This window comes from Centroberyx affinis, unplaced genomic scaffold (assembly GCF_046629955.1).
Source record: "Centroberyx affinis isolate AG114_WGS23_722 - 3 ecotype Tasmania unplaced genomic scaffold, CSIRO-AGI_Caff_v1 ptg002757l_1, whole genome shotgun sequence".
In the NCBI taxonomy this organism is placed as follows: domain Eukaryota; kingdom Metazoa; phylum Chordata; class Actinopteri; order Beryciformes; family Berycidae; genus Centroberyx; species Centroberyx affinis.
This window is the reverse complement of record NW_027280918.1, coordinates 1-17,004: the sequence shown is the minus strand read 5'-3', so window position 1 is coordinate 17,004 and position 17,004 is coordinate 1. Positions and strand designations below refer to the sequence as shown.

Sequence of the window (17,004 nt, the reverse complement as noted above, 5' to 3'; positions counted from 1 at the left end):
ATTTTTCGTCCCAGTATATTGGTGTAACCCTAGTTTTGACTTGTTGTTCAGTGTTGTATTCTGTTGCTGTGTGTTTTCCTATATCTTATTGTTGCTGTTCTTGTCTGTTCCTTGGAGATAAAAACAACCCTGCTTCAAAAAATGCACTGGGTGTCATGATGGGTCAGTCTGGTCTGAGGAGAACTGTGACCTCCTGGGTTTGAATCGGGACTAGGACCTTTTGTTGCATGTCATTCTCCTCTCTCGCTCCCCAATATGTTCCTGTCTCTCTTCACAGTCAACTATCTAATACCCAAAAAGTAACCTGAAAAAAAAACCCCACTTATAGTGTGTGTGTGTGTGTGTGCGTGCAGATCGTGGACCCCCTGGCGCGGGGGCGTGCCTTCCGCATGGTGGAGGAGGTAGACGGCTTCAGCGTCCCGCAGACTCCCATCACGCCCGGCGCCGCCTCCCTCTGCTCCTTCTCCAGCTCCCGCTCCGCCCTCAACAGGTTGCCGCGACGACGCAAACGGGAGTCCGTCGCAGTCATGAGCCTCAAGGCCGCGGCGGCGCTGATGAAGGTGTGTGTGTCGCTTGTGTGTTTGTGAGGGTAAATCACTTTGGGTGAGTGTCAGCTAAATAATGTTCGCCGGAAACGGAGGTTCTTTGGCTCCGCCTACTGAGGTTTAACTCAACCAATGAGATTATTTCTGCCTCCAGAGCATCTCTACCTCCAAGAAATATTCTGATCTGGGCTTTGAACTCTTGATCTTCCAATCACAAGCCCACTGTTTTAACTTCTACGCCCCGTTTTCCTGAAATTGATATTATTTATCTTTTGTCCATAATGTGAATGCACACTTGGACTGGCTATAATACATCCTCACTAATGCTATTGAATGTTTGCAGTGAGAACAAAGGCATTAGTAATCCATTGTAGGCAAACACGATTGGATCACTTAGGATCGACAGTCTAAAACAGGTTGTGATGTTTTTCCTCTGAAAAGGAGATTGAGGTCAGGACATATTAATGCTTTCCATCATTATATTATCCTTTGTAAAGGATCTCCAATAGGCCAGGAGTATAGACAGCCTGTACATCCAACGATCCAAACACACACACATATACATAATATACACACACACACATCTAAATACATACAGTATACCAGCACGTACACACACACACACACACTTAACATCACCTTACTTTTTTCTCGCTAAAAACTAGAGTCTTATTCTTCTGAAATGTTTTGTCCTATATGTATGAATGGATGGTTTTTATTTCTGAGTTTATTTGCGAGCTTTCATTTCTACATGTGTGTATTTGCGTGTGTGTATACTGTGTATTTATATATATATATATATACATATACACATATATATATGTGTGTGTGTGTGTGTATACATGTTATGTAAAAGTTGAGATGGATTAGTATTGTTGAGGATTAAACTCCAGTGATATCTCACAGGTGATGCTTTCTGTCCATACATACATGAATGGATGGATAGATGGGCAGTGTATCTGTGTGTGTGTGTGTGTGTGTGTGTGTGTGTGTGTGTGTGTGTTGGGGGCGGTCAATACCAGATGGTCGACAGTAATACAGACCGAATGCTCAGCTGTCTGGTGGATTGCCGACAGAATATTCCAGAAGTGCTGTGTCTATGTGTGTGTGTGTGTGTATGTGTGTGTATGTGTGTGTGTGTGTGTCAGGCTAAAACGAAACTGTGGGGTTTGATTTCAATGGTGATCTGTATAAAAGACATTAAAGCTTTGGCCTTGGCATATTTTATAATTTTATCAAAATAGGAATTGGAAAATACATTAAAGTTGTAAGCTGATTTTTATATGAATACAAATAAAAAGAATCCTAAAATTGTAATATATTATAAATAATAAAAAAATTATCTTGCATGTAGATTTTATTATTTTAGTGCCGTTCTTGGTATGATATGGTGCTGATCACAATAACAGTGTACCTGGGACTGATATTTTTGTTGAAGATGATGATGATGATGATGATGATGAAGATGATGATGATGATCTGTGTGTGTGTGTGTGTGTGTGTGTGTGTGTGTGTTAGGGCCGGACCCTGCGGGAGAGCACCACCCGGCGATGTCGCAGACGGAGTTTCATGCCTCCGAGTTTCTTTGACGACGACACTGTGGACTTCCCCGACGAGCTCGACACTTCCTTCTTCGCCAGAGTGAGCCGTGAACACACACACACACACACACACACACACACACACACACACACACACACTGCAGTGAGATACTACCATGCAAAACCATTCTTAACTTTGGACATCAGCCATGGGTCCAGATAACAGCGCTAGGGTTAATTCATTGACATTTCAACTGACATTTCAACTGAGGAAGCATAGAATGGATAGGAAAATGTTGTATGTTTCTTCAATATTTTTTAACTGCATGCAAGTCAACATATTGTCAACCTATATCTCCTCCTACATACCAATTTCAGATAAAATAAGGTGTACAAAGATAATATCTGCCAATATACATCCAGTTTTAAGTCAATTTAAAACTGGATGTACTTAAAAAATCAGATTCTGAAAACCTTTGGCATGAGATGGTAGTGATAATGGCTGCTCTACTATTAGCAAATAAATTTTAGGTTTTATCTACATTTTGAGTTGATTGAATTGCACTTCAATTGAAATCAGCCCTCGTTTTAAATACAATCAATTACTTTCATGTGACTGATTGATCTTGTCTGGTATACTGGAGCCGTTAAGCTTGTGCTTACCCTGCTTGTCTTGTGCTCTAGGCAAACCAAAGTAAATACTCAAGGTGATCAAATTGATTTCAACAAACAGATCCGATTGATGGACGCATTCATCCAAAGCACCTTCTAGTGCTCTGGGTGAATATATTTTAAGCATGGTGGCCCCAGCAGGAACTGAACCGCTAATCTTGGCAGCGTTAGCCCCTCTTTACCTTTTCAGAGAAGTCATCATTCCTCATTTTGTTTACCTGTGTTCCTCTCTGCAGGACGGTCTGCAGGATGAGTTGTCCACCTATGCCGACGAGGTGTTCGAGACGCCATCGGAGGCGGCGCTTAACCAGCAGGCGGAGGAGGGCGAGCTCACAGGGAGCGCCCTGGATAAGAACGAACTGGAGAGGAGTCACCTCATGCTGTGGGTTCACATTCTTATACAGTATGATCCATATGCAAACATGAATCTCACTCATGCTGCAGTCGAGTTAAAACTTCTCTGCTCCAGGTGAGGCTCGAACTCACAACCTCGGCATTGCTCGACCAGATACTGTCTTATAAGTACCGCGCGCTGACCGATTGCGCCACTGGAGCTTCATACTCAGCCTCAGTCAAAAGTATTGATTGCAGCACTTTCACATTCCTCCGCAAGATGGCAACAAGTCTACTGTATAAACTGAGCATGGATTAACCAACACACACACACACAAACACATACATACATTCACACACACTCACAAAAGCTAATTATGACAGAAACAGTTCCTGAATCTTTCTCTCTAACATACTTTCTAACAACTTACATACACAGGCATATTGCTTTAAATCAGTGATTCTCAATCTTTTTCATATCAAGGACCCCTAATTTAGTCCACATTAGAGCCACAGACCCCCATTTGATGATATTTTGTCTCTAGAATCCAAATCTAAGAATATTTTTATTGTCGGATATGATTTTGTCCAGAATCCCATGACTATCTGTATTGTAGGTAGAGAGATAACAGTGAAACTATGATCAAAACAGTCATTCTTCTACATTCTCTAACTGTCTTAACTTCTTGCAAATGAAATAATTCTGAAGTTTAACAATTCATCAATTTGCTGGGGACCCCCTGGAACTCTGTCAAGGACCCCTGGTGGTCCCCGGACCCCATGTTCTACGTAAATAATGCTCCATCTTGCATATCAATTCACGATGCTTTCCTCTTCCTCCCCTCTTCCTCCTCCCCTCCTCCCTCCCTCCTTTCACCCAGGCCTTTAGAGCGAGGCTGGCGGAAGGCCAAAGACGGCTCTCTGGTGCAGCCCAAGGTGCGTCTGAGGCAGGAGGTGGTGAGCGTCAACGGGCATCAGCAGCGCGGACAGCGGATCGCCGTTCCCGTGAAGAAGCTGTTCGCCCGGGAGAAGAGGCCGTACGGGCTGGGCATGGTCGGCCGCCTCACCAACCGGACGTACCGCAAGCGCATCGACAGCTTCGTCCAGCGGCAGATTGAGGATATGGACGATCACAGGTAGGAAAACTCTAGGCTTTATATGCCCCAACTGTTTCTTTGTGATAAAAAAGAGGTCGCAAAAGGAGAGCAATTTGGTTTGTTCCACAGTACTTTTCACATCAAGAAGTATCACATTTTTTTTTTATTAATCGTCTAATCTTTGCAAGATTGGCTGTCCTCTGAGGTGAAATGAAATACAGACTTTGTCAATGTCCCAGCAAATGGAGCCTGAAATTGTGCTCCTGTCCTCCCCAGGCCTTTTTTTACCTATTGGATCACATTTGTCCATTTGCTCATCACCATTCTGGCTGTCACGATCTACGGCATTGCCCCGGTGGGCTTCTCCCAGCATGAAACTGTCGACTCCGTGAGTACATTTTACTGACTTTATGATGAGCTTAGGGTGACTCAGTAATGACTACAATAATCATGCAACTGTATTACATAAAGTATAGTTTAGCACTGGTTGAATCAAGTTGAGTCTTTTCTTTACGTTCTTTACATTTTCATCTTTTTCATCTTTCTTTGTCATCTTTTTCAGGTGTTGAGAAATAAGGGAGTTTATGAAAATGTCAAGTTTGTGCAACAAGAAAACTTCTGGGTTGGGCCAAATTCAGTGAGTATCTTTTACCATCATGATTTACTCTCATTTTTAAACTGAGCTCTTATGATTGTAATCCAAACTCCTTAAAACATATGGTGATAGGAATCTTTCAGTCACACAAAGTATGTTCAGTTTGGACTTTCTGTCATGTAACATGTCTTTGAAAATGGGAAATCTCCAGAGCCATTCATCAGACACATCAGACATTCATCAGACACTAGTACTATAGACCCATGACCAATCTGTGACTTCCCCCCTGCTGTCCTGCAGGAGGCGCTGATCCACCTGGGAGCCAAGTTCTCCCCCTGCATGCGTCAGGACCAGGAGGTCCACGAGCTGATCCAGGAGAAGAGAGCCAGAGAGAGAGACTCGGGCTGCTGCGTGAGGAACGACCGCTCCGGCTGCCTGCAGACCCTGCAGGAGGAGTGTTCGGTCAGTGATGTTAGATTATAGTTTCAGCTGAAGCCTGTCGCCCCCTGGTGGCTCAACCGGGAGAGCGCATACCATTAATGCTAAGATCTAATCAGAGCAGCAAGGGTTTGAATCCAGCACCGTCGATAATTCAATATTATCGTCTTTCAGTGGAATCATATTGTGATGATGTGAAGATATTTTAATATCGTGACACACATTTCTGCTGTCTAAATTGATTGAGGTATGGTAGGAATATTATTTGAAAATTTCAGTTTTGTTTGACACCACACTTAACATTACCATTCGGTTCAATGAGATGAACATTAATTTGATTATTTAACGCGATTTTGCATACATGAACCATATCGTGATATATATTGATATTGAGAAAAATCCTTATGATTATCATGATATTGATTTCAACCATATCGCCCAGCCCTATCGTCTTCCCTGTCTGATAAAGTAGAAATTACCTTTTTAAGGGAGGTTGTGTGCTGGTGGATTTGGAATTAGTGATTGACCGTAATGCTCATCATAGTGAATATGGACCGCAAGCTGTACTAGTACTTTGGTATGAAAGCCAAGCAGGTATTCCAGTAGCAAAGTAGAACTGCATCATGATGACTGCCTCTAAAAACTTCACTGCTCCAGGTGAGGCTCGAACTCACAACCTCGGCATCGCTCTGCTGGTCACTGCCTTATAAGCACCTCACGCTGACCGATTGCGCCACTGGAGCACATGTTGGGGAAAAGCATGAGAGATTCTAGGTGTAGCATTAACCATAAACCATCAGCATAAACCATCACCACATTAATTTTGAGACATGAGTATAAATAAATGAGATCATCACTGAGGAAAATTGGCAGCGTCTACCAGCCTCTACTCATTCACACAACTTTACTCTTTACTTTACTTCACACTTTACATTGTGTGTCACCTGGTCAGGTTTGGCGGGAAATCTGCTTTACGGCACAAAACAGGAAGAGGGCGCTGTTCTTCCAGAGCAAACCGACCTAAAGCTTTCAAAGTTTCACACAACTGTAGGTGGTGGAAGGATGAAAGGCCGATGGGAAAATCACTTCCAACGTGTTTATCCTGTTCAGTAAAGTTAAAGACAAAACAAGCAGCACTAGCATGAGATAGAGGCTACCAGTCATCTTGATCATGGCCTTAGTAATTATTATTAACAGTATATATTGATGTTTAAAAATGCTGCACATAGCACCTTTATGCTGTTTTATATTGGGATGTTTGCTCATAGTAGCCACTGCACACACTAACAGGCCAAAATGGAAGTTTCTCTGAAATATCCCTACATAATACTGTTATTAAATGATTTCTCTCTCTTCCCTCCTTGTGTCTCTCCTGCTGCAGAGTACACTGGCAGTGTGGGTGAAGTGGCCTCAGCACCTGAGCGCTCCCTATCTGAACGGTAAACTACGCCAACACGGCTCAGTCTGCCATCAGGACCCCAGGTAACATCACACTGCTGTCCAGTTCACCACAAGCCTCTTCGTATAGATGTATTGCCCTAATGCTTTAATGAATTACAATAGCTGTAGTAGGATGTTAGCAGTATTATAAGCATTATTAATCAGGCAAGAGCACATAATCAGCAGCAACAGCAACTGACATAATTTCCTCCATGTATGGACTGTACTGTTGGCCACTGAGTAGCTTGAATATAACATTTGGACTGTTTCTCTCACCTTTTGCTCTTGATTTTGTAGAATTTGTCTTGAGCCAGCCTCAGTTTCCCCTCATGAGTGGCCTGATGACATCACCAAGTGGCCAGTGAGTACATTTACAATTTAGGTATTTAGCTGATGCTCTTATGCGACTCACAAAGAGTGCGAAAGTAGAATGAACTGTGCTTTACATTACAAGCTTACAATACATTCTTCGATCAGTAGAGCTACAAGCAACCAGAAACTGTTTGGAAATTGATGTGAGCAGCCACAGGCAGACGGTGTCGGAACTGGGCAACATTGGCATATTTTAGAGTTCAGTTTGGCTTCACACTCTGTAAGTTAAAACTTCTCTGCTCCAGGTGAGGCTCGAACTCACAACCTCGGCATTGCTCTGCAGGCTACTGTCTTATAAGTACCGCGCGCTGACCGATTGCGCCACTGGAGCCTGAGAAAACACTACCAAAGCTTTTCCTAAGAGTTAAATAGAAACAGCCAACAGGTTTCACCACTAGGCCAAAGGTTGATGTTACCCTGGTTTATCATACAGAGATCTAGTAAAACTCATGTTCCTGGTTTAACGGCCTAAAATGCACATGTGAAAAGCTAAATGTGTTGTATTGGCTGTAGGGAGAGTCTCTAGAGCAGGGGTCGGCAAGTACGTTTGGCCTCGGGCCAAATTTTTTCCAAGCAACTGAATGGTGGGCCAAAACATAATATCTTGGACAGAACTTTTTTTTCTACCAAACAAAACTTTTTTTTCCTAATCTATACTATTATATATTGTACAAAAGAGTAATTTAAGAAAGTTATTTGTTTAAAATAAAGTAACTTGAATTTGCTACAGACTGTTATTAGTGTGTTATTACTGCTTTGTCTCCTGCTCCACTCTGTGGCTGCGTTATAAAACAGCTTATAATAGTAACCTGCTGATAATGTGACTGCTGTCTTTAATCACCGACAGACTGTCTTTTAAGACATGAATGTGTGTAAATCTCATATTTCTCCTCTCCACACAGTTAATAATAAATGTGTATCATTTCCATTTTGAAAATGACTACTTCTTTGAGCCTAACTAACGTATTGTAATAATTATTTTATGGACTCAGGATTGGATATCCGACGTACGTTACTCTCGCGTTACATTGTTACCCGCGTTATTGTGCGGGAGGTTACATTGTGTGCACAGAGACATTAGTAAAACATCGATAGCTAGCAAGACAAAATGTCACTGTCAAAAGCAATGAAAAGAAAAGTTGACAGCGAAGGTAGGACGTACAAAGAAGAATGGAAAGAAAAGTATGCATTCATCTTACATGATTTTATTAACGCCAAAACAGTCTGTCTAATCTGCAACGAAGTTGTTGCAGTTTGCAAGGAATACAATATACGACGGCACCACGACACAAAGCATGGCAAGATCAGAGATTTTCAGTGTCATCTGGCGGGCCAGATACTATTACAGGCGGGCCAGTTTGGCCCGCGGGCCGCTAGTTGCCGACCACTGCTCTAGAGGTTGAGGATGTCTCTCTTTCTTTCAAGTTTTGAATTTAAAACTACTCTTCTCTAGGTGAAACTCGAACTCACAACCTCCTCCGTTAGTTACTGTCTCATAAGCACCGCACGCTGACCGATTGCACCACTGGAGCCTCTGTGCTGAGCCAAACATACAACACTCCCATTCTCCTACACATGATGGCCTTTAGATTTAACGTTTAAAACTAAGAGCTGACATCGTCTCCTCTGTTCATGAACTGTAGGTTTGTACAAGGTACGACTCCGGGAACCACACCAACCTCCCACACATAGACTGTGCCATCACAGGCCGGCCCTGCTGCATCGGAACCAAAGGACGGTAAGGAACGATGTCGCTAAAACCTGCAGGAGTCTGGATAGATTTGACTATCTAAACTGAACACTCCCACATGGATATATCATATATATACAGTTTATCACATATCTTAAACGTGTAGTCATTAGAGATCAAACAATATGGGTTTTTGAACACCAATACGACAATTTTGTTGTTCAATATCTTTAAATTTGACAATTTTTATGCCCACAAATTCCAAGTATTCAGTGTTTCCCCCAGAAATATTTTCTTTTCAGGGTGGAAAAGCCTGTGAAACAGCATTTAGACCATCATGTGACACTAAAACTGTATGTATTTCGTGTTGTAGATGTGAAATCACTTCCAGAGAGTACTGTGACTTCATGCAGGGCTACTTCCACGAGGAGGCCACTCTCTGCTCACAGGTAGGACACACAGAGAACACACACACACACAAACACACACACACACACACACACACACACACACACATACACACACACACAAAGTGCACACAAACACACAAAGTGCACACAAACACAGAATGCCACGACTAACAGAAACCAACATGCATAAAGAGAGAGAGAGACACACACACAGTAGTTTACTACACACACACACACACACACACACACACACACATAAACACACACACACACACACACACACACACACACACACACACACACATAAACACACGCATACAAACACAGTGACTTTGACAAGAATGAAATAGAGTGAAATTATCTGTGGTTTATATTGACGCAAACTTTACGTTTACAGTACATTTTAACTTTTTTTTCAAGGATATATTTATTAGTATGTTAATTTAAATTATTGCATGTAACATAAGTATCATCATTCAATAAAGGTGTGGAAAAGATAATTTAAATCAACATAAAATACAGTAATATAATAGATAAAATAAACAGCTAAAAATAGAAATCTGTCTTTTTTTCCAAAAGAAACTTTTTATTTTTTAAAGAAACTAAAATCAGATATATTTTTTCAATAAGTCTAGACAGCAGTTTAAATTTACTACTTTTTCAAAGAAACCAACATGGTGCTTGTTTTTTCTTGCAGTAGTTACTATTTGTCGAATTATGATGACTGGAAGCTTTTACGCCTAAATCCACTTTCCACATGAGCACAGGAGGTATTTTACAGGCTCTCTCTCTCACACATAGAGACAGGAGAGGGGTGAGGAGGGTTTTTGTCTTCAATCTAAAACTTCCCTGCTCCAGGTGAGGCTCGAACTCACAACCTCGGCATCACTCTGCTGGTCACTGTCTTATAAGTACCGCGCGCTAACCGATTGCGCCACTGGAGCCTCTTGTCTACTTGGAATTTAAAAGATTTTGGACTGAATTCAGCACTGTCATCTTCCTCCACAAGATGGGAAGGAGTCTTGAAGCTGTGCATTGATCAGCCAACGCTTACTTCCAATCACAAATAATGAGTACCGAGGAGTTAAGAGTCCTGATTCTTCCCCTGTAACCTGTGTTTCCCCCTCTCTCTACTGCAGGTGGCCTGTATGGACGATGTGTGCGGTCTGCTGCCTTTCCTCAACCCTGAGATCCCTGACCAGTTCTACCGACTCTGGCTCTCTCTCTTCCTCCACGCTGGGTGACTACACTCTCCTCTTTCTCCTCCATCTCAGAAAAGGCATCAATATTTAAAGTAGCAAGATGTTTATTGCAAAAAAAACATTTGAAATCTTCTCCATGCACAGGAAGTTAGGAATCAAAACCTTTTTTTTTTTTTTCAAACTTTGTTTATTTGAGTTTTCCACACATGAATCATCAACAATATAAGAGCACTTGTAAAATGAGTTTCACTTTGTTTTATATTGCCTTTTTTACTGAGAACTGCGCAATACTTTGTTTAGTAAGATAAAAACAGATATTGATTTTGAAAATGTGGATGATGCACAAAGATTGAGTTGGCTGTTCGCTTATGAAACATTTAGATTAGCTAGTTACCTGGAGAAAGCCTGGGAGATGAGAAAAAAAAGCTCTATATCAAGATAAACTGTAAGTTTGTAGCAGTTCTTTTCAGTGTATTGTTCATTTGAAACCTATCATTTCAAATATGTTATTTGAAAGAATATAGTAGTACTTTATGATGTGGTAATTTATTTTATTTATTTATTTATTTTTGCTCTTATATGTTTCACCGTTTTGTAAAATGGTGGTGTCCTGTAATCCCATGTGGGATGGGCCAGATGTTTGGCATGACACAGAAATAAAAATAAACTAACTAACTAACTGTAAATGACAATGTTATTATAATACAAAAAGGCCGGTTACATAAACAATGACAAGAGGAATCAAAACTTAAAAGCGAAATACAAAACTTCAACCTGAACAGCAACGTGTGAGCACTTTGACCACAGAGAGCTGGACTCACCAAGGATGGCTGAACCTGCTGCAAAAAGGTTTTTTCCAACATCTTAACCCCCAACAGAAATTTAGATCAGAGATGTGTGCAGTTTACTGAGGTCATGCTACATGGTTTCTTGGCGGTGAAGTCCTTCAAACTTAAAAAAAAATTACATTTTCTTTCGCTGCCACTCGGGGGCGCCAAAGTGCAAAGTTGCTAGTGCAGTTTTAATTCCATGCAAGGAATTTATCATAACCCTTATAATCAGCAGTCAGCCAGTGTCAGCTGCTTTTGGTGAACTGGCCCAAATGACTCAGTTCAGAGTTCAGAGTTCATGCATGCATCACCAAATGTCTTTTTGAGGAAGACCTATTTTAATTAAGCAGACAAGGTAGGAAATTAACGTCAACCATCAGCCAAATGTTGGTAAACGTCTGTTAAGTTTATCTCCTCTACCTTCAACTTTGTCAGTCCAAACCCAACCATCATTTTAATTCCTTTTCTATGCTAAACATCTAGTTGGCAGGTAAAATAATGAAAGTGTCTGGTGGATTTTCAGTTGCACTAGCTGTGTTCCTCTCTTAGGTCAAGATTAATACTGAAACCCGGGTCTCCGTGTCTCTGTCTGCAGGATCCTGCACTGCCTGGTGTCGGTGCTGTTCCAGATGACGGTGCTGAGGGACCTGGAGAAACTGGCCGGCTGGCTGCGGATCTCCATCATCTACATCCTCAGCGGCATCACTGGCAACCTGGCCTCAGCCATCTTCCTGCCCTACAGAGCCGAGGTACGATGTCACTCTGCAAAATACACTTTATATGACAGATACTGTAGTTCTGATTGGCTGACTCACATTCAAAGCAATTGTGAAATACCCAATAAACAAACACCAGTGATCGCATAACTTTTGATATAATTGCCAATTTTTTAACCAATTGCCACCACTCATACCATTTCTACAACTGTATTGCTTGGCAGAAGAATAGCATTTCGTTGTTATTATTGAGTAATTGATTTAAACAAAGATTGATTGAACGTGTGCGTTATTTTTTATTACAGTATCGCCTAAATGCTGTACTAAATTCTGCAGTAGGACTGCACCATTTGTCATAAAATATAGAAGTTGTAATATTGACTACTGCAATTTGCAAATTACAATAATATGCAATTTTTCTTAAAGGGAGAGCTGGAAGGGAGAGTTGCACATTGGAGTAATATTTATTCCAACTGACTGAATCCCAAGCATTAACATCTCATTTTCTTTCTCACACACATTTTTAACAATTTATAACCACCAAACACCACTGTGTGTGTGTGTGTGTGTGTGTGTGTGTGTGTGTGTGTGCGCGCCTGCTTCTTTATCACATACTGTATTATGCTTCCCTACTGTTTTCTAAGCACTGATTGCAGCACCAGAGCTTGTATAAGCTCCACATGCCTTGCAAAATAATGCAGCTTGGCTCTAGTTACTCTACTCTCACAGAGTGAAGTCAGGAACATGGACTGTCATTCAATTTTTTAAAACCTCCGCATTGCAGGTGAGGTTTGAACTCTCCACCTCACCATAGCTCTGCAACACAGTGGCTTCTTGTGCAACTGCAGCCCGGGACTGTTTGTCTTGAAGCTTCTTTAGTCCTCACATCCCACCTCGCCTCACTCCTGCTCCATACTCTTAGAAACAATTTGTCAACCTCCCTTTATTCACCTGTTCTTCCCGTCTTTCTCCACTGTTTTCATCCCGTCTCTCCCTCTCCCAGGTGGGTCCGGCAGGCAGCCAGTTCGGCATCCTGGCCTGTCTGTTTGTGGAGCTGTTTCAGAGCTGGCAGATCCTGGAGCGGCCCTGGAGGGCCTTCGCCAAGCTGCTGGGCATCGCCCTCTTCCTCTTCTCCTTCGGCCTGCTGCCTTGGATCGACAACTTCGCCCACGTCTGCGGCTTCGTGTCGGGGTTCTTCCTCTCCTTCGCCTTCCTGCCATACATCAGGTGAGTGAAGGAAAGGTCTTCTTATATTACACAGAGATACTTTTTCTCAGATTGTGTCTGTGCCCTTTCAGTCATGAGACAGTTAAATACCAGTAGGGGTTGTTCAAAAATGTGAGTCACCAACAAACGATTTAACTGCATTAGCCAAAGAGCACATCAATACCACTAGTGTCAGACGTAATCTATAATGTTTTTACGCTGCTTCAAATTGTGTGCCGAGTATCCTGCTGCTCAGATGCATTGATCTGAGACTGACTAGACTAGACTAGATTATTGATTGTAGTATTTGAACATACATTTTTTGTTGCAACTTTGAGTCACCGACAAAATGTTTTCATCTTGAAAAATTCACAGAGAGTTTATAAAAATTTGGCAAAGCAACATTTGTTTGAGTTCAAAATCAATGAAAAAGTAAAATTTATCCAACACTTGCAATATAATTAATCTGCAATGTAATGATGTAGCAGAAACAGATTCTCTCATTTGAAATGAATTAACTATAAATTAGTGATTTTCACTGTGGCCCGCCTTGATAAAAAATGTTAGGTGAAAACCTTGTATCTCCAACATGTCAACTTTTCAGGAACTAAGAAAAACAGTCTTATTTTCAGCTTGTTGATGATGCATTTTTGACATTATCCAGTGGGTTTTAAAAGAGTTTCATAAACCCAACAGGTTGGGGAATTTCTTCAACCTAGAGAGGAGCATGTAATCCTACAGTTGAAGTGATTTACAAGGTTTTCACATGGCAACAGCGATATGCACTCATATGGAGTATTTCAAATAACAGCATCCACCAGTGGCATGTGTTATATGTAAACTTCTTAGAGGTTATGTAGATATGTTTGTATGTTTCGATATGTTTTTCCTCCCCAGTTTCGGGCAGTCTGACATGTACCGGAAGCGGGTCCAGATCTGCGTCTTCCTGCTGGTGTTCCTGGGCCTGTTCTCCGCTCTGGCCGTCCTCTTCTACGTCTATCCAGTGAAGTGCGACTGGTGCGAGTATCTCACCTGCATCCCCATCACCGACAAGTTCTGCGAGAAGTACGACCTGAACGCCCACATCCACTGAACGTCCACCGGCCTTTCAACACGTCAGCAGTGCCGCCATATTTGGCCGTTTCGAACAGTAGGATGTCGTTGAAGCTGAAAATTGCCTTCAGATGTGGGGAAAAGAATAAACAGAGCTAACGTTTGACTGACTCAGCAAAAAAGAAAATAAATCTTCTGGAACGACGATGAACATTCCAGGATTTCACTTCATTACTTGGACTGGAAATGAATGCCAGCCATATTGGTTGTACCACGTGAAAGAGTACGACAGACCCGCTATGAAAAAAAGGCTGTAATGCATGAAAACTTCAGGCATTTGACTGTACATTAATACTTTATGTGCATGGGAACAAAACTAACGATTGAAAGTTGATTGAAAAGGACTAACGAATTATGATTTATGTGTGTGTTTGATCTCTAGCTGGCCTACTGAGTGACCGGTCACTTTGACAGTGATTAAACATCTAGAGGGGCGTTCAGAGGCCAGTTTGTATGCCAAACAATTCATCGCCTCGCTCCTCTGGGAAAACTGACTCAACAGCGCCCCTTAGTGGCCAAAGAGGAACATGACAAGCTCAAATGGCTGCGATGGGGCAGCTGGGGTTTTTTTCTTTTGTACTTTTGTTTTTTTACTGATGTCAAAACAATGTGCTAAGAGTTTTATCCGTTTACTGGATGTCCTTAGAGTTCAAAACTTGCTAGGAGACTGTAAAAATGCCTGACTGTGCCTTATTGACACACACACGCGCACACACACACACACACACACACACACATACACACACACAACCACTCAAACACACGATGTCTAATGGTGCCATATATCAGTTTGTGTTTGTTTCTGGGACCATGCGAGGTGGAGTTCAATCGGTGATGGGTCCTGTTTCCTTCACTGCTATACAAGCTGCATTTCACAAGCTCAAACTGAGTAAAAATCTCCATCAAAATCACATGAAACTTCAACTTCAGTATTGCAAGTTAGTGACTGAATCGGCATTTCATTTCTAACCACGCTGCATTGACTCCATCCTTGGTTCCCACCACAGCCTATAATGCACTTTTTTCACAGATAGGGCGTTTTTTTGTTGTTGTTTTTTTTTATATCTACCCTGCATTACATCTGTAAAGAGGACACCTGTATGTTAATCTGTTGCATCATGTATAGCTGTTACTGTGGTGAACTGTGTCTTTTTGCTATATGGTGGCGTTTTAGCCACCTGACTATAAACACCAAGATGTAGTAAAGAGTCTGGCTCTTTCCTTCACCTGTTTGTGGTTCCATGTTTACGCACCACATGCAGGATGTGTCCAAATATTAGTGACGAAAGCTAAACTTCCTGCTCCAGGTGAGACTCGAACTCACAACCTCGGCATTGCTCTACAGGTTACTGTCTTATAAGTACCGTGCGCTGACCGATTGCGCCACTGGAGACTGAGACAACAGTGCCAAAGGTTTTCCTAAGAGGCAAAATGTTGGTGAAGATGGCCGTTAAATAGAAACAGGTTTCACCACAAGGCCAAAGGTTTTATGTTAGCCTGGATTATCATACAGAGATCTAGTAAAACTCGTGTTCCTGGTTTCACAGCCTAAAAAGCACATGTGAAAAGCTAAAGGTGTTGTATTGGCTGGAGGGAGAGTCTCTAGAGGTTGAGGATGCTTCTCTCTCTTCCTTTCAAGTTTTGTAGTTTAAAACCTCACTGCTCCAGGTGAGGCTCGAACTCACAACCTCGGCATCGCTCTGCTGGTTACTGTCTTATAAGTACCGCGCGCTGACCGATTGCGCCACTGGAGCCTGAAAACCGAATGGTAGGTACCTGCATGTGGAAATAAAATAGAAACAGAGAAAGGCTTTCACGATTAGGTCACAGTTTATCACAGGATTATCACACAGAAATCTGTTAAAACCTTTGTGATCCTGGTGAAGTTCTATTCCTTTTCTTTTCCTCCTACTCCTTTCCTCCTATAAGACTATTCCAGGATCGCAGTGACATTTTCAGGTCACTTTTCAAGGCCTTGACCCTCACACTCCTTCCTTTTTGGTTGCTTGTAATTTTCATGATCTCAGAATTTAAGATTGTTCTACTTTAGCACTTATTGTAAGTCACTCTGGATAAGAACGTCACCTAAATTCCTAAAATGTACATCAATCGTAGAAACAGTTTGACTAAAGCTTAGGACACAAGAGCTTTGAGGGTTTCTGATGGATTTTTTTATGTATTTTTGATCGATTGCAACCACAAGGGTTTCCTGAAGAACCTATCATCATACTGATACTTCCATGAACCTCAAACATTAGATCGCTCTCCTATAGGACCACAGTAGGGACTTTCCTTTCTTATGAGGTGCTTAACCTTAGAAGAAACCCCCAAAACCCCCAAGTTTTTATAGTGTATCTTTCTGTTTTTGTGTTTTAACTTCAAACTGATGGAGGCAGTGGTGGAAGAAGTACTGAGATCTTTTACTTCAGTAAAAGTAGCAATACAACAATGTAAAGATACTCCATTACAAGTAAAAGTCCTGCATTCAAAATCTTACTTAAGTAAAAGTACATAAGTATTGGCAGCAAAATGTACTTAGAGTATCAAAGTAAACATACTCATTATGCAAACTGTCCCCATTTAGAGAGTTATATTTTTCATAAATTATTGGAATATTAATACTGATTTATTGACATACATGTACATGTAAGCAGCATTTTAAAGTTGTCAACGTGAAGCTAATCTTAACAATTTAGCTATACTTTTGGGTAGTCTAATCTATAACAATGCTATTTTATAGTTATTTTATAAAGATGATCAAATGTTTTAAATATAAAATATTGATCTGAAAAGTAACTAGTAAC

General features: G+C 41.4%; 1 protein-coding gene and 6 non-coding genes across 10 annotated transcripts in view; 1 reads left to right on the top strand and 6 right to left on the bottom strand.

The window, feature by feature from the left end:
• The window catches only part of LOC139657783 (inactive rhomboid protein 1-like), a 54,131-nt gene extending 38,744 nt beyond the window's left edge, over window positions 1–15,387 (top strand). For all 4 annotated transcript variants that reach the window (XM_071535719.1, XM_071535718.1, XM_071535721.1 and 1 more), the window contains 15 exons: window positions 354–560; window positions 2,064–2,186; window positions 2,995–3,140; window positions 3,973–4,227; window positions 4,465–4,576; window positions 4,751–4,825; window positions 5,084–5,245; window positions 6,603–6,703; window positions 6,959–7,022; window positions 8,677–8,771; window positions 9,097–9,172; window positions 10,273–10,373; window positions 11,761–11,914; window positions 12,885–13,108; window positions 13,985–15,387. In XM_071535719.1, coding sequence (XP_071391820.1) covers window positions 354–560; window positions 2,064–2,186; window positions 2,995–3,140; window positions 3,973–4,227; window positions 4,465–4,576; window positions 4,751–4,825; window positions 5,084–5,245; window positions 6,603–6,703; window positions 6,959–7,022; window positions 8,677–8,771; window positions 9,097–9,172; window positions 10,273–10,373; window positions 11,761–11,914; window positions 12,885–13,108; window positions 13,985–14,180 — 2,091 coding nt within the window. In that variant the 3' untranslated portion in view covers window positions 14,181–15,387. The remainder of the gene's footprint in view (window positions 1–353; window positions 561–2,063; window positions 2,187–2,994; window positions 3,141–3,972; window positions 4,228–4,464; window positions 4,577–4,750; window positions 4,826–5,083; window positions 5,246–6,602; window positions 6,704–6,958; window positions 7,023–8,676; window positions 8,772–9,096; window positions 9,173–10,272; window positions 10,374–11,760; window positions 11,915–12,884; window positions 13,109–13,984) is intronic.
• On the bottom strand, window positions 3,220–3,313 carry trnai-uau (transfer RNA isoleucine (anticodon UAU)). Its single transcript has 2 exons — window positions 3,276–3,313; window positions 3,220–3,255 (listed from the first exon to the last, which is right to left on the bottom strand). It is a non-coding gene; the product is annotated as a tRNA-Ile (tRNA).
• trnai-uau (transfer RNA isoleucine (anticodon UAU)) lies at window positions 5,871–5,964 on the bottom strand. Its single transcript has 2 exons — window positions 5,927–5,964; window positions 5,871–5,906 (listed from the first exon to the last, which is right to left on the bottom strand). It is a non-coding gene; the product is annotated as a tRNA-Ile (tRNA).
• Window positions 7,271–7,364, bottom strand: trnai-uau (transfer RNA isoleucine (anticodon UAU)). Its single transcript has 2 exons — window positions 7,327–7,364; window positions 7,271–7,306 (listed from the first exon to the last, which is right to left on the bottom strand). It is a non-coding gene; the product is annotated as a tRNA-Ile (tRNA).
• Window positions 9,984–10,077, bottom strand: trnai-uau (transfer RNA isoleucine (anticodon UAU)). Its single transcript has 2 exons — window positions 10,040–10,077; window positions 9,984–10,019 (listed from the first exon to the last, which is right to left on the bottom strand). It is a non-coding gene; the product is annotated as a tRNA-Ile (tRNA).
• Window positions 15,388–15,499: 112 nt separating the features above from the next.
• Window positions 15,500–15,593, bottom strand: trnai-uau (transfer RNA isoleucine (anticodon UAU)). The gene is made up of 2 exons: window positions 15,556–15,593; window positions 15,500–15,535 (listed from the first exon to the last, which is right to left on the bottom strand). It is a non-coding gene; the product is annotated as a tRNA-Ile (tRNA).
• A 267-nt stretch (window positions 15,594–15,860) lies between these two features.
• On the bottom strand, window positions 15,861–15,954 carry trnai-uau (transfer RNA isoleucine (anticodon UAU)). The gene is made up of 2 exons: window positions 15,917–15,954; window positions 15,861–15,896 (listed from the first exon to the last, which is right to left on the bottom strand). It is a non-coding gene; the product is annotated as a tRNA-Ile (tRNA).
• Between the last annotated feature and the right edge of the window lie 1,050 nt (window positions 15,955–17,004).